Consider the following 13,265-nt stretch of genomic DNA (forward strand, 5'->3'; position numbering starts at 1 on the left):
CTTTGTCTTACACACCATGCTACCGCCCCAACCTTGGTTATAAGCAAGAGATGAACAAAGTGACTTTTTCCTTAAGCTTTACTACCTGGTATTTGCTTATAACCTTTGCTGATGTTCTGTTGAAGGTGTATTTAATTTTTAAACACTTATGCCATGACTACTTTGCGCACTTAGACTTTGTGCACTTTGTGTACTTAGATTTTATAGCTAGCTTATGCATGAACTGATAGGTGCACAGAGATCACCAAGATCTCACAGATCTTGTTTCTTGAGAAATACTGACAAAGCTTTCCCATGGCCATTCATTATGCTGTCTTCAGTCGCTTCTCGTTTTGAAGTTCATAGTCACTAATTGTTTTGTGATGTTTTGGAAGGTGACAAATATGTGGAAAAAACAACCCAGCACAGAACGACGATCAGTCCGATGGAAGGGTGTGAGTCAGCAAGATCCTGGCAGACGGAGCACCTCACCAAAAGACCAGAGAGGGAAGATCTTCTGGGATTCTACCTCCAGTCGCAGGATGCAAAAAAAAGACGTTCCTCTGTAAACCAGCAAAGCAACATTTTTGCTCTGCCATGTCCTGACTCCTTGAGGAAAGGTAACTGGAAAATTCCGTATGTGGATTCCCATCATTTTGGACACTAGCTTCAATTTCCAAGTACTTGGCAGATTAGGCTAACAGGTTAAAAAAGGGAAAATAAGAGAGGCTGCTTTACACCCCAAATGCAATGTCAGTCTGCTTGCTTTGCGTGCATCGAGCAATACAGACTGCTGCAATGACTACCTGACCTCAGGCACAGCAGATTAGCAGCTCCTGGGAAAGTTTCTGTGTTCTTTTGCAGGTTTGTGTGACATGTGAACTGTTTGTATTTGCTAGTGGAGATGTTACACAAGCAGAGAATGACTGTCTACCTTAAGTAGGCAACTGCTGTTTTCCTTCTACTTGGTTTTTCACAATGTAGGGGAAATAAGACTACTCATCAAATCTATTAAATGGACATTTTCAGTGTGGAAGGAAGAGAAGGTCATTCTCTTTGCATAAACCTTCTCATCTTCAGCACACAGGCTCCAGAAAGCATCAGAGATGATCACAGGAACAGACTTTTGAAATCTAGGCAGCATAAATCACCCTATATACCATCACCAGTACAAAACTTACTGTTCATCAATCATCTTTGACATTTCAATTCATCACTCTGTGTTCTTGGCCCTCGGGGAATGGTAGATGTAAAGAGACCTGGGTTTGAGGAGCATGCAAAGAAAGCTGAGGGAAACAGCACTGAGCACAAGCAGGGGTGGCATTTTTATTCATTGGCACTCTGGCAATCCTGTTGTGCTCAATGGACATGCTGAAACGTATATTTTGCAGTCTCGTATGATATGATGTTGTAATTACTGCTTTGTCTTTTCCCAGGACCAGGGTATTACAGCAGCTGGAGAACTACTGCTGCGTTTTGCTTACAGAAGTACCCAGAAATGATGCACCAAACTGCCGGTTCAGATAAATGTTATGAACTGAGAGGTTATTAACAGTACCACCTGGGACCTCTACCAGAGTGGATCAGGTTGGTATTTTGCTACTTCTCTCCCTACATCTTTTGGTTTTCTCGGTTGGTAGGATTATGGCACAAGAAGGAAATTAATCTCATTTCTTACCACTTTCTATTCACATCTTCCCTGCTCCTTCTTCATTGAAGGCAGGAATTGCAATGTGAGGGTAGTAAATAGATAGATACCTAGCCCTGTGCGCTGAAAACCATAAATTTCTACTTACGGATTTTTAGGTTTTTCATTGCCCCTCAGCCAGTGCTTCAAGTTGAAATGGTCTATGCTGGTCTATCGCACCAGTTGCAACCACGTCAGCTTCTCTCCAAGTTCAGAGCTCTGCATGTTCAGTTAGCTCTCATTGCTACATTTGGGGAGGTGCTGAGCGTAAAAGAAAGAAAACCTAATAGCTAGGGGCTCTCGGGCAGGGAGAGGAGGGGAGGGAAAAGAGAAGTTGCTCTTTCTAAGGCAGGATCTATTAACTGGGTCCCAAGTCTGGCTTCTACTGTGTAGTGACCTCAGATCCTGCCCACCCAAGGCTGTGTGTACTGGCCCACGTAGCTCTGCTCATCATGTTCAGGTGTTGGAAGGAGATGCAAAGACACAGAAAAAGCATCAGAAGAAAAAAGCCTTAGTCAGAATGTAAACCCCCTCAAAAAATATGCTGCTTATCAAAAAGCTCCTAGGCATATGTTAAAACCTGGAAAATTAAATAAATTCAGTTCTGGAAAAGCATGGCCTTGTGTTTTTCCCCTTGATCCAGCCTTCTAATACAAACCTGCAAATCTTCAATGGTACTCACTCAGGTAAGTTAGAGGTAAAAAAATGATTTAATATACACCCAAAGTGTGTTTTTGATGTGCCTACAAATATATGACAAATACCTGAGAAAAAACAGTGTTTGTTTATTTACATGACTTACAAGTATATATCTGAGTCATTTCTTCATTTCAGCCAGTATGGCTTTGTGTAACTAAGACTCCATTTCAAGAATATAAAAATATATTGAATAAATCATTGAATATTTAGTGGAGAGTCTTTACATATACGAAATCTGAAAGTTTTGCTTTCAGCAATTAAAGCTGTTACTTGTTATTTGCTATACTTAGTTGAGCGATCAGTCACTAAAAATGTTTTGTTTGCTTTTTTTTTCTTATTTTTTTTACTGGGATAAGTATTGCTATTATTATCCTGTGTACAACTGCGAATCAATTTATTTCAAGTGCTTCCTACACCTTAACAGAGGTAAGTACATTGCTTAAGTCCATGATTTTTCCTTTTCAAGCTCTTTATTTCTCCTATATAGATACAGAAGTGAGAATTCTCCCCAGTCAAAAAGTAGTTTTAAAAAACAATGTCTGTATTATTTCTGTCATGGAAACTCTTTCCTGTTCTGCAAGGCAAATGTTCTTGGATAACATCAATTTCCTACAACTACAAAAAGGGTATTTTCTTCCTGCAGGCAGACAGAACTGCAATGTATGCATCAGGGCACACTATGTTCTATGCATTACTTAGTATATTATATACACTCTGTGTATTTTAGCTCTTAGCTACATGTTCCATCTTTAGAACCAAAATTGCTTAACGAAAACATCTGTTGACTGGTCACAAAGCTCTGAAGCTTAACACAAGGCCATAAATTCAGTAGCAGTGTATCCACTCACAGTCCAATTATGCAAGAATGAAACCTACCTAAATTTTGGCATAGGGGATATTGAACAAGAAAAGAGAGAATAATGGGTGAGCTCAGCTCCTTCAGTTGCAGGCCATCAAGCCTGTCCCCATGGGATCCTGTGATATCCCTTCTGCTGTTGAGTCCATTTTGCGGGTCTTCCTTTTGCCTTCATTTTCCTAATATGAGAAATTTTCAGAGAGAGACATTGCTCTCGGAGGTCCCATTCTATGTCCATAAGAAGCTGTCTGGAGAGTCAGTCATTCTTCCCATGTTACTGGCTGATGTTCTGGACATGAAAAAACAGGACAGTGCAACTGTTCAAATACCTATAAATAAAGTTATAATGCTTTAATAACAGACATTGCCGGCGGATCCACTCTCTTTAGGGACCTTACCATGAGAATCCTTGCCCATTTGGATTATTTTGTAGCACTTCCCAGTATAATCAAGAACTAAAATAAAAATACTTAGTGTTTACTAAGGGAGGATGTTCCATAGCTCTCTAAAAAAAAGCTATTTTTTGTCTTTTTAGACTGTAGTTCGAAGTATAATACTTGGAATTATTTTAGCTTAAATCTTTTAGGCTTTTTCTTTCACTGGCTTACATTCTGCTTGAGCATTTTGAGCTAACAGGTTGCCTCTTATGCCTCAGTTCCCATGCTACAATGACTGTAATGCAAGTTGGAGGAGTAACTGCATTTGCAACCCTGTTACTGTTTTTATTTGCTCTGAAGACAGAAGGACTATTAACAGATTATGTAACAACAAATAATCTCAGCTGTCGTGATTTTAATGACAGCTTTATATCTGTTTTATCGAGTCACTCAATTTCTACTAGTTCTGTTTGCATCTCCAAAACTAGCAATGCTCACAGTAAAAAAATAAAATAAAATTGAGCGGTCTGTGCTGGAAACTGTTAAACTACCAGGACTGATCCCGCTCTCCCACAAATCTCTGTCCCAGCTTCATCCTTCCGTCCACAGGTTTGCTATACTAAGGGCAAGAGAAGTCAAAACATGTAAGCGGAATGTATTGCATTTCAAAATGGGTTTTTCTCATGAACATATTACCATTTATCTGTTCCTTTCCTAGAGCCTCTCTTGGAAACACTGAGGAGTATCAATAGGAAGGCAGCAGCAGCTGGAAGTCTGTTTAAGAAGTTAACAAAAACAGAATTAGAAATCAATTAAATATGTTTTATGGAATTATTCAGCTTATTAACAGACCAGAAAAAGGAGCAAAAGCTTAAGTCAGCTGCAGTAATTTCAGGATTTATCTTTATGCATGTCACTGATGTTAGTTTATTAATCACCATCCCTAACAACAAGTTTTGGGGGTTCAAAATGTGTTGGCCAGCTGCAGCTGAAGACAGTCTCACTGTGCTTGGTGTCCTCAGGAAACCCTGACAAGCATGACCACATCAAACACCTCAAGCATTCTGCTGATTATCGGGGCCATTGTCTGTATCCTTATAAATTCATATGTAAGTGGTTTACTTCATGTGCACTTATTAGATATACTGACATGAGTTAGCCTGTCCTGTACAGTACCTGTAATCACTCTATCTGTCAGGGGCAGTACCAGTAGCTTCACATCGCACTGCAGCAAACAAAATAAAAATGTTTAAATGCAGAGCTCCTTTTCTGTATTAGGGAGACTGGCAAAAATTTTTAGAAGACAAGTTTTATGTTTAATCAGCTGACAAGTAGATTTTTTTTCTGTGTGATTTTTTCCTATTTCATTCCCTAATGAATGGCAAGACCAGACAGCTAAAAAGGTATTTAAAGTTCCTGTGGTTGTCTTATAAGAGAAACTGATGAGTCTTGCATCTTCCCAAACCAAATAATTATCTATCACAGTTAGGTAACAGAACTGAAGCAGATTCACGTTTGTTTTAGATTACCTACTATGTTATTTGATAGGTTTGTTTTTATTGTGCAGTTCTTTTTGCATTTTTATTTTTAATCTAATCAGAATACACCTTTCTTAAATTTAGTGCTGCTGGTGATTCACATGCAGTGAGGGATGACATTTTTATTTGATTCTGGCTTTCACTTCACAGTGGCAATGCTCACAGTTCTTTGCTTTTTCTTATGGAAGTTCCAGGTCACATATCCTCTACCTGGAGCTCTGCTCTTTGCTACTGTAAGCAGAACATTTATATGGCATACTATTTTTCATAAGACATTATCTTGCTCCAAACTCTTCTCTTTTGCTTAAGCTTTCAGACGACGTGTCTAATGCAAGCCTGCAGTCAGTCCCCTCTCAGTATGACCTGCTGTTTGACACAGGAGGGTGCAGAGACCTGCGCATCAGCAGGTCATTCTGTGAAACAAACTTCAAATCATAAACCATACATTGATATTTCTCTAAATTGTCGCTTCTATATTACGATTTATTGACAAATAAGGCAAATGGCAAGCAAGTACTTTTCATTTGGCATAAACTGTAGAAACTCAAAACAGCAAAACTGAATGTAAGCATTGTTTTCTTCCCTCTTCCTACAAGGATTTGACGAGGAAAGCAGCTGAGCTTGAAAGTCAGCCCACAGAAGAGCAAAGCTTCATGGATTATGCCGAGGCAGCACAGGGACTTTACAGTGATCCCAAGTGAAAACCTTGTGGACTGCAGAGAAAGGAGGGAAAACATTTGAGTGGAGGGAGTCACTCTGGTTCCTGTAAATACCTTTTAAGAGTTGTCATTGTGACTTTCTTATGGTTGTTAATTTAATAAAGATAAATCAGCAAAAAAGAAATCTAGAGGAAGTGAGAGAAAGGAGAGGAAGGTCAGGAGCAAGGTCACCTTGGCACTAATTACTGCAACACACTGAACGTGGGTGCACATCTCCTTGATGTAGCAACTGACGTTACTTAAGATTTAACTCTGTATTAGCGGTATACTGCTAATTTCTGAGCATTTTGAACCATTGAGAGTAGCCCTTAAATTTAGCACCTACTCCCTTAAGGCTGACTATTCTTCCTTGTACTTCAAGAGGGCAGAACTGAAGCTGCAGACTGAAACAAATATATCTGGTTCCTGCTGTCATGAGTCCCACTGTACTGAAAGCTGTCAATACCTGAGACTTTAAAAATATATTTCATCTTCAATCAAAGCTTTTCATGAAGTTAAAACATAAGCCTAATGCAACTTTTATAGACCTTCATACAATATACTAAAGTTCATTTGGGGCTTCTGGGTGCTATGGGCACATATGTCCAAAAGAAAAAAAAAAAAAAGCTGAAAAGGTTTGCAAATGTAAATTTAAGGCCACTTACAGCTCTTACCCTTCATAGGCAGCAGGAACCACTAACCGCAGGGAATTCAGGCCATACAAGCACATCTCACAGTGTTTGGAGCTGACTGGCTTGCAAGAAGTTTAGTGCAGAAAACTTTAACATTCGTATTTTAGTATGTGGCATTCTTCCCATTCTGCTGTTTAAATATTTTCATTGGTATACTGAGACTGTCAATATATAAAATTAGTCTTTATTTCCCTTAACAAATGTTTTTTTTTTCCCATCTGAATTGCTTGAGGATTTTTTTCTTACCATCATTAATTGCAAAGACTGAAAAACAATTTAAAATCCATTTTAAGAGACCAAGCTAACACATACACACAAATAGTAACAATGTGAAACTCAAATCATACATCAGTGTTGGCTTGCTCAGGAAATGAAGATACATTTCTGCCATGAGGATGCCAGGATGGTAAAGCCAAATAACATTGATTTTTAAATCTGCATCCAGCTTTCCAAGAAATTTATCCCCTTATATAAGCAAAGTTTAGCAGGAAGCTACATACATAGGCCCAGGTTTTAGATTCAGCTGAACAAAATTCCCTTAAAAAGGCGACTGTTAAATAGAGTACCGCCTTGCGGATGATAGGTTTTAGTCTGAAGAAGAGAAATCTAAGTAGATCACTCCTCTCCAGTGTAACAGAAAACTGTTAACTGCATCACTGACCAAGTTTAGTGTTTATCTGAAGCTAGTCTTAAATTATTTAAGAAGTAAACAAAAACTGCAGTCACAGTTAACTAAGTTAAAAAAAGTATATAAAAGTGCTGGATGATTAACTCTGTCTTTTAACTCCTCTTCTGGAAAATAAGTTAGAAAATAAGAACACTAAAGGCAACTTTCAGAAGTCAAATATTTGCTCACGAAAGTCAAAGATAACAGGAAACTTGTGGTTTTGTCCCAAAATGAGCAATAATGTCTGAAGAACACAGCACAGAAATGACGCATCAAATGGAAAGAAAACTTCCACTTTAAAGATCTGATATAATTTAAAATAAATAAATACCATAATCCATAAAGTAAAATGAACATTTTATAATTCTTTTAAACTTCTTGTATGGGGTTCACAGACCTGAGAATACACCCAAAATAACTCGTCCAAAGTATTCCTTTAAAAAATTATAAATTATTGGAAACAGTTTCTTTAATGGAGATTGCAGGAGTAGGTCCCACATGAGTCCATATATAGCCCTTCTCTGGTCTTGTAGGAACAGTAGGGAAGGGAGACGATCGAGATTTGAAATATTCCGAAGGTGCATGACAAACAAATTCTAAATATTCCATTTTCCTTGGGAGGTCTTCTTCTGGTCCTAGGAAAAAAATAAATAATCTTCAAAGACAAAATTTAAAAGCATAAAATGGGAGTATGCAGGACTTAAAAATATGCAACAACAGCCAACATCCCTTAAAGAATGTGCCTTTTCAATCAATGACTTCCCTGGCAAAGTAGCCTCAAATACTAGGCAAGAAACCTCTACCTTCATTTTTGCTGGGCTGATTCCCCCCCCCCCCCCCCCCCCCATTTGAAGCATTCAGTTATTTGAGTGAAGTACTTTAGTTAATATATTTTAAATAGATACTATTTGTGGCCTGCCTGTCAAAAGGACTTTTCTGAATTATTAATAATTTTATAATCAGTAGCAGAACACTCTCTATGCCAGTGCTTGTACGCTATGTATTTTAAGGACCCAAGATGAAGATCAGCTAATTCAGGTCACTTTAAAAGAAACAGCTTGGACTGATATATCAGGTTTATACTGTAATAACTTTGATTCTATGTATGGAGTAATAATTTGATCTTTAAAGTTGCAAGACTATAATTGTGCCCATGAGTACAAATACTCAGATAATCACGCTCACTGCAGTAGTGCTAATCATATTATATAAATAAGATAAACAAAAAAGGTTACTGAAATAAATGAGATGCTTACAGGATTAGGGTCTAAAATGTGGAAATTGCATAAATGATCTTGACAAGCTAAAAAGTTCATTTAAAAAAATACAACTCAGCATTAGTCTAGGCACATATAAGTAGCTGTATAAAACGAAGGCTTAGATATTACCTATGATATAGGATGCTGGGTCAAAACAATCTTTGGGGCTGGCTTGCGTAGGAATGAGCCAGGTTAGCGCAGCACTCTTTTCACAGTATTGGTCCTGAATAAACCCACGGATCTGAGCGTAGTATGTTTTTCCATCCTGTTCATCAACCACTGAAACAACGTCTCCAATTTGATAGTATACACCCTAGAAGACATACAAATGATAATTAAATCAAACAACCTGATTTTAGAAGCTTCACTCTCTGATTCTGATTCATATCTTAAGTATCAGTATCCTAAATTATCTCAAATTACGCCAGTCTTGAAAGACAGCCTTAATTCAGCCACATGCAAAAGCACAGTGGCGTAAGACAGAGTGCTGTCTCACCTAAGCAGTGTGCACAAGCAGTGCTGATTAATCACCCAATGTCTAGGAGTCTGAGGCTACGCCTCCTGTCTGCAGAGTGGAGATGGTCTCATTCTGTCAGGAAAGTGCACACCACCTTCTAGAAAAAGTAACTGTAGTAATTGCCCTGTGTGTGCAGGGAAAGCAGCTTTCTGTGTATGAAGAAGTTCACTCATTTGAATGCAAAGGAGTCCCAAGACACGGATCCACCTCCTGCCACCTTCCATGCTGCTCTGTCACGTGTGAGGCTGCGCAGCAAAGGCAACTCACTTGATGTTATAACAGCGTCGCACAGCACAATGCAGTGCCTGCACTATCAAGATCAGAGTTTGCCAAGAATCATCCAGGAGGGTTTTGTTTTTAAAAAAGACAAAAAGAACACAGAAAACCCAAACAATCCCCTTCTCAACAATACAGCAGAGTATCAAAATAGAAACATTTTGCATAGAGATCAGGTTAAATAAAACTTTTGACATAATTCTTAGGAATTTCAGATAAAAACACGCAAGAAAAGACATTAATTCTTTTCTGAACTAGTCAACAGCAAACAGAGATTCATCTGGGATGCCAGACATGAAGCATCAGGTCTCTAGAGAGTATACGGAAGCTCAGTCTACCACTTCTCCTCTGGCTGTGCAGTCTCCCACTGGCTATCCTGACCTTTTCTTTGGGGGAACAGACATCTCAAATGGTTTGTTTGTACTACCGGGAAACAAAAGCAAATTTCAGAACTTCAAAACACTAACACTTTGGCATGCTGGTAAAAATGCCCTCAAGCATGAATGTGGGAAGGCTAGCTTCTGCTTTCATTGCAATAGTCAACAGATCCTATTCCCAGGGTGTTCGAGTGTCCGAAACCAGGACATCGAGACCGCTTGCACCCAGCTCTGAAACGGGAGCCAGTTTAGATGTTAGGGTAGTGCAACCCATCCCCTCTACAGGCAATATTCTCTGCGCCTAAGGTAGGAAACATCACATAAATTTAAGTAATCAGCTATAGTCACTTTTGCTTGACCTCTGCTCGGTGAAAGTTAAAAGTTTAAAAACCTTGATTGCAATAATTACTAAGGAAACCAGATGCATCTTTTTCTTAGAAGAAAAAAAAAGGACAACGACAACGATGTAAACCACTGTGGTAAACTACTTTGCAAGACTTAACAGCAATAACGTAAGGCACAGCAAAATCCTACACAACTGCTAGGCAAGGAAGAATAGCTTCTGTGAATGCATCCCTAGTGCTTTCACTGTCTGTGAAAATTTTTGAAATTGGAAATAGAAACAGCAAGATCTTCTTTGCAAACAAATTTGCATAAACCGTACCTTATAAAAGATTGATTCTGCTGTAATTATAGTGGATACAGACTCAGGAGCCTTGATGGGCTAAGAAAAGAACATAGAAATGGAAAATCAAGAGCGTTAAAACAAACCAACCATGTAACATAATTCCAAGCTGGTTTTTTCCCTTTTAGACAACATACTAACACATTATCTTCTCAGAAAATTAGTAAACACAGGAAATCGGGTGCAAACATTTGTACTTTAACATTGAAAACAATAAAGTTAACATTTGCCTTCTCAGGATTTTAAGTGGAGAAGCAAGTAGTAAATTCACGTGACTGGTTTCTATTTACAGAAAACTGCTTCCCTCAAGAAACGAGCCTGAAGGACTGCATGTCGTGCAGATCGGTGAATCACGCAGGCAGGCGTGACCATACTTCGGAGGAGTAAACCGGCCCTGGCAGCGATTACAAACACTTCCTATCCAGGTTTCAGGCTGATTTTGCGACAGGAGCTGCAAAACTCCGCGCTGGGGTCCAACGCGCCGGCAAGGTGAAGCTGGCGGGGGCCGGGCCGGCAGGGGCCTGCGTGCCCGCCGCGGGGAGGCCTTTCTTCAGGGGACGAGACAGGGCTCCAGGTCCGCCCCAGCCCGGCACAGGGCAGCCCGAGCCCGCGGGGGCCCCGCAGCCCGCCACTTCCCATCCCAGCCGCAGAAAGCCACACGCCACTTACGTTTTTTAACTTAAAGATGTGCCTCCTCCCCTTGCCCTTCGTGGAAACCTTCTTCTCCGCGGCGGGCGCCGACTTGTACTTGGTGTTCCTCAGCCGCGCAGAGCGCCGGTGGATCTCCTGCTTACTCTAGGGGGGAAACGACCGAATAAATACAGGGAAGGGTGCTGCCCCGGGCGGGGGTACGGCCGGCCCGTCCCTGCCCTCCCCGCCGAGACGCGCGGAGCGGGGGGCTCTCGTCCCCGGCTGGCTCACCTGCTTCCCGCCGCCGCCGCCTCCGCCGTTGCTGTGCTGGGCGGCGGCCGAGGTGGTGGCGAAGGCGGCGGGCCCGGGCGGCGCGGAGCGGGCCGTGCAGTTGTTGCACAGGATCTCGCCCTGGCCGCCCTTCTTCCACATGGAGGAGGACGTGCTGCGGCACACGCTGCAGGTGGGCTTCAGCCCCAGCGGCATCCTGCGGCCGGCGGCGGGGCCCGCGGCCCCTGGCAGCGAGAGCGGGGGGGAGCGCGGCGCCAACACCGGCCGCGGCGCCGGCCCCTTCCCGCCGGCGGCGGATGTCGCTGCGGAGAGGCGAGGCGCGCCGGGAGGAGCGGGGCGGCCGGCCCTGCCCTCTGCTGGCTGCGGGGCCGCCCGCCGCCGGGTAGAGGCCGCGGCCCGCCTCGCCTCGCCTCAGCGCCCGCTGTGCCGGGTCCCGCGGGGCACCGCCTCCCGCCGGCGGCCGGGTCCGCCGCGCTTGGGCCCCGGCAGAGGCGGGCGACTGCGGCCCGGCCCGGCCCGGCCCTGCCGGCGGGGTTGGGGCCTCGGCTTGCCGGGGAGGCCTTAAGGGCACAGCGGAGCTCCATGGGTCCGTGTCCTGGCAATGTAAAGGCTGTTTCTCTCAGAGGTGGCAGTGAGCGAGCGTTGGCTCTCGGTCCCCAGAGAGAAGGGGTTCCTGTCCCAAGCAGGGCACATCTCTTGCCTCAGCAAAAACCATGACTAAGAGAGCAGTGTCCCTTCAATCCTGGCGAGAGCCAGAGGCAGTCAAGGGGCAGACCCGATGGGTGTAGCAAAGCAGAGAAGCTGCCTCTGGTACCTGCTCCGTTCCCGTTTGCAGGGGGATGCCAGACTCCGTCATCCAAAGATGAACAGCTGTCATCCTTCCTTCTCACCCAAAAATCAGAGGACAAGAGATGGACTCAAAACAGTTGTCCTGATTCAGGAGAGTAGTGACTGTGCATCTTACCCTCAACATACACCAGCTTTGGTCTTCATGAAGCCGACTGCCCCTCTTGCATGGACCGTCAGTCACATATCAATTTAAAAGGCTAGGGAGTGAACGCGTGTCTTTGTGAAGCTTTGCCAGCTAAATGCGGGAAGCATGGGTCTGACAGTGGTTCCTCACCCTGATGCCACTTCTGTGGCCCCAAGCCATCCCGTGTAGATGTTTCTCTAGTCTGATGTCAAGAAAGAAATGCCCACTCACACGTAAGGATTTGCAGCCTCTTAGTTTCCATACTCAGCCTTCACCCTTCGTTCTTGGGTTTCATTTAAACCTTCTTTGGTGCAAATTAAGTTGATTTCTTTTTGTCTTGTTCTCAGTGGACACAAAGAACAAATCATCTTCTTCTTTAATAACATTTTTTACATAGAGGAAAATGATTCTGCTAAAATCAAATTATTATTTTATGTAAAATAGAGGCTATTTCATTCAATGGTATTACGGTAACAATTGCATAATTAATAGACATAAGTTGCAGGATCTGTTTACAGATGCTCCACTCTTGCAGCATGCAGTGGCTGGAGGGCTTGCCTGGGTCGGTACCGACTCATGGGCAGCTTATGCTTGACCTCTTGCACTCCTGTCTTTCACACCAGCTTTGACTTTCTTGTCTCAGATGCCAAATTTATTTCCTCGTTTTGATTTAAATCCTATTTTACCTTTATCTCCTTTCAAGCTGCTAATAGTTGGTACTTGATACTTAACTCTTTATGTAGGCAATAGCTGAAATGTCCTGATTTGAGAGTTGCTGAATACCCAGTAGTTATGGGTAGCAGGGGACGGGGGCTCAGGACTTCTTAAAAGTACCCCTCTCTAGAGGATCCCAAGTTTTACAGTGTTGATCCTAAGTTTTGAGCATCCTCTTCAGTTTCCTGATTCTCCTTAATAGAACTATCCTCTCTTTGAAGCTGAAGTGAGTTGAAAGACACTGTTAGTCTGTGGCCTGATCGGAATTGGAAATGCCTGATTTAGCTGAGGGATTTTGCACAGCGTAAGCTCAGCTAAAGCTGGGGAGCAAATCTGTTTTCTTCCAATTA

At 42.4% G+C, this 13,265-nt stretch overlaps 1 protein-coding gene across 1 annotated transcript; it reads right to left on the reverse strand.

The window, feature by feature from the left end:
- Positions 1 to 7,306: 7,306 nt before the first annotated feature.
- GATAD1 (GATA zinc finger domain containing 1) lies at positions 7,307 to 11,439 on the reverse strand. Its single transcript, XM_050891895.1, has 5 exons — positions 11,229 to 11,439; positions 10,977 to 11,102; positions 10,287 to 10,346; positions 8,582 to 8,765; positions 7,307 to 7,828 (listed from the first exon to the last, which is right to left on the reverse strand). The coding sequence occupies exons 1-5, from the start codon at positions 11,421 to 11,423 to the stop codon at positions 7,638 to 7,640; spliced, it is 756 nt and encodes a 251-aa protein (XP_050747852.1). The 5' UTR covers positions 11,424 to 11,439; the 3' UTR covers positions 7,307 to 7,637.
- Positions 11,440 to 13,265: the final 1,826 nt, after the last annotated feature.

This window comes from Gymnogyps californianus, chromosome 2, assembly GCF_018139145.2.
Source record: "Gymnogyps californianus isolate 813 chromosome 2, ASM1813914v2, whole genome shotgun sequence".
Taxonomy (NCBI): Eukaryota; Metazoa; Chordata; class Aves; order Accipitriformes; family Cathartidae; genus Gymnogyps; species Gymnogyps californianus.

Coding starts and splice junctions, on each gene's coding strand:
- GATAD1 (XM_050891895.1), bottom strand. CDS start 11,423: ATGCCGCTGGGGCTGAAGCCCACCTGCAGCGTGTGCCGCAGCACGTCC. Junction 11,103..11,228: donor GCGGCGGCGGCGGGAAGCAG/GTGAGCCAGCCG, acceptor TTTCCCCCCTAG/AGTAAGCAGGAGATCCACCG. Junction 10,347..10,976: donor ACATCTTTAAGTTAAAAAAC/GTAAGTGGCGTG, acceptor TTCTTTTCTTAG/CCCATCAAGGCTCCTGAGTC.